This window comes from Merops nubicus, unplaced genomic scaffold (assembly GCF_000691845.1).
Source record: "Merops nubicus isolate BGI_N331 unplaced genomic scaffold, ASM69184v1 scaffold4613, whole genome shotgun sequence".
NCBI lineage: Eukaryota > Metazoa > Chordata > Aves > Coraciiformes > Meropidae > Merops > Merops nubicus.
The window spans coordinates 20,025-22,998 of NW_008598197.1; the positions used below are offsets into that span (position 1 = coordinate 20,025).

A 2,974-nucleotide genomic window follows, 5' to 3' on the forward strand; every position below is an offset into this window, starting at 1 on the left:
GCTGGGGCAGAGACCCCCCTGGACACACAGCAGCCAGGGGGGACACGCTGCTGCCACCACCCCAGACCCAGCTGATGTCACAGTTCCCGTTGTCAGCTGCTGCACCCAGACCTGGGGGTGAGCACACTGCTGCCCAGCTCCATGGGGACTATGGGATGGGGGCTCCCCAAACTGAGGACCAGGCCCACCTAGGAGCAGGGACTCGTCTCCTGCTCTCTGCACTGCTCGGATGCCACGGGGACGAGGCAGGGCTGGGGCAAACACCACCACTAACACCCCCAGGTCCTCCTCAGGTGAGGGACTGCAGCCGAGGACGGGAGCGGTGGTGATCGACATGGGCACCAGGAGCTGCAGAGCAGGATTTTCTGGCCAGCAGACCCCCATAGCCGAAATCAACACCCTGGTGAGCTGCCCTGTGGCACAGCCCATAGGGACAGAAGACAGGTCCAAGGCTGTCGTTGGGGAGGAAGCCCACCCCAACACTGAAGTGCTCGACCCGATGCAGAACGGCATCATCGCCAACTGGGAAGCAGCCAGAACCCTGTGGCAGCACGTGTTTGACCACGAGCTCAGAGTCCCCCCTGAGGAGTACCCACTGCTCATCACCGAGCCCCTGCTCAGCCCCACCACCCACCGAGAGAAGATGGTGGAGGTGGTGTTCGAGTCCCTGGGCTCCCTCGGCTTCTTTGTTGCCCAGCAGCCTGTGCTCTCCACCTACGCCTATGGCAGAATGAGCGGCCTGGTGGTGGACATGGGCTATGCCACCAGCCATGCTGTGCCCGTCCATGAGGGCTACAGCTTAGCATATGCCACTGAAAGGATAGAGCTGGCAGGGTCACACCTCTCCTGGTACCTGCTGACACTTCTGGGGGACACAGGTTGCGTACTGAATAACGAGGTGGTTCGTATGGCAGAGGACATCAAGCACAAGTGCTGCTATGTGGCTTCCAACTTTGAGAGCGAGTGCCAGCTCCCATCAGCCAGCTGTGCCCTGGATTTTCCTCTGCCCGACGGCCAGACCATCACCCTGAGCAAGGAGAGGTTTCAATGCCCAGAAATACTCTTCAAACCTCTGCCCAACTGGGATATTTCCAATGTGGGCATCCACGAGATGACCCGCAGAAGCCTTGACCGACTTCCAGAAGATATCAGGTCAACAATGTGCAAAAATATCCTCTTATGTGGAGGGTCCTCTCTCTTTATGGGACTAGAGAAGAGGTTTTGTAGTGAGCTCCTCCAGATCCTGCCCCCCAACACCGACGTCAGGGTGGAGGCCGTGCCACTGCGGAGGCACTCGGCGTGGACTGGGGGGTCCATCCTTTCCTCCCTCAAGAACTTCCAGACGTGGTGGATCCGAAGGGATGAGTATGAAGAAGAGGGGCCACGCATTGTCCACCAGAGATGCTACTGAGGGGACCCCCACACCGGGCCCAGGGAGCAGTCACAGTTTCCTGGTGGTCACAGAGCAGGTAGCAGGAAGCAACAATAAATGATTTTGTGCTATCAGGTGTCACCTGCTCAACAGCCCCACACTGTCCCCAGCTGAGAGCTTTAGGTAAAAGCCTCAGATTCAGGCTGTGGCTACAGAGGTGGAGACAACAGATTCTCCTCAGGGACACACCACCCACCAGAGCAGGGCCTCCACGGGGGAGGAGGCAGCCCCACCACCAGCCCAGGACAAAGGCTCAGAGGTGATGCTGAACCCTGCCCTAAGCCACCTGGTCCCCAGGTCCATCCGTGCTCCACGGCCTCCCTGCCAGCCTCCAGGCCAAGCTGACAGTGCAGATCATGGTCCCCTTTACTGGGATCAGTGCAGCAGCAAGGTGGCATTGCCACCTGTGCCAGCAGCTGGCCACAGTGTGGGCATGGATGGAGAAGTCCCACACCAGCCCAGGCTCACCTCTAGCAGAGCTGTGTGAGCATTCAGCCAGCACCAGAATTTCATGCCATGGTTTGCAGAAGCACCACACCCCTGAGGCTGCTTCATATACCCAGCAAAGGTCCTTTGCTCCTCACATGTAACCCCACAGGGCTCCCATCAAGCAACCTGCCCTTGCAGTCACTGCCAACCACAAAAAACTGTCTGCAAACATCTGTATTCAGACAAAAAAAAAGCCAGGTACTCAGAGCAACCTACCAGGGCATGAGAGAGAAAACAAAGAAGAACAAAACACCACCATGAGACCTCTCCCAGATTGTAGAAAGGAATTTCATACCTTGACCAGGAGGCTTGGAAAGGGACTGCCATGAGCTTGGCACTGCCCAGAAGGGAGGAAGGGTGATGGCTTCCCACATGGTGTTTTCTTTGAAGAAGGAGACCCTCTTCCACCCCTCTGGGTTTTGTAGGATTGAGGGTTTGTTGCTGCAGCTGCAGCTCCTCCACCACCTCCCACTGCTCCTCAGGACTCAATTGCCTTCAGCTGTGATCCCCAGCAGGGAACTGGGAGCATCCCCAGCAACGGGGCTTGGACTCAGCTCACAGGTGGAGAAGTTAAATTCCCCACAGCTGCATTTTTTCTCAAGGACAGGAGTTCCCCTGTTCCTGCTGGGCATGGGAGACCTGTGTCCACATTCCTGACCACTCCAGCACTGAGGGTACCCACGGGCTGGAGATGTCTCGTTCCCCTGCTGTGGCTGATGCCTGCAAGCACCAACACCTACACACGAGAGCTTTGCTCACTGCAGAGAGAAGCAAGAGCCGTAGGAAATATCACAAACAGCATCAGGCTCAGCACCAAACCTCTTGACAGACAATCCCTGGCAGAATCATGCCAGTTTTTAACAGACTTTTGAGACCCTGGCCCTTTGAAGCTGATACAGGGTTTGGTGGAAGGAATGTGGGAGGTTGAAGGGATGCAGGAGGGATGTTACAGGGACAGAATCACAGAAAGGTGGGACCTCTGGAAATCACCTCATCTAACCCCCTGCTCCAGCAGCTCACCCACAGCAGGGTGCCCAGGGTCACAGCCAGGAG

General features: G+C 57.2%; 1 protein-coding gene across 1 annotated transcript; it reads left to right on the top strand.

Moving 5' to 3' along the window:
* Positions 1-229: 229 nt before the first annotated feature.
* ACTL9 (actin-like 9) lies at positions 230-1,411 on the top strand. Its single transcript, XM_008936958.1, has one exon. The coding sequence runs from the start codon at positions 230-232 to the stop codon at positions 1,409-1,411; it is 1,182 nt and encodes a 393-aa protein (XP_008935206.1).
* Positions 1,412-2,974: the final 1,563 nt, after the last annotated feature.

Bases quoted from the DNA above. Each gene is read 5' to 3' on its own strand.
- ACTL9 (XM_008936958.1), top strand. From the start codon at position 230: ATGCCACGGGGACGAGGCAGGGCTGGGGCAAACACCACCACTAACACC.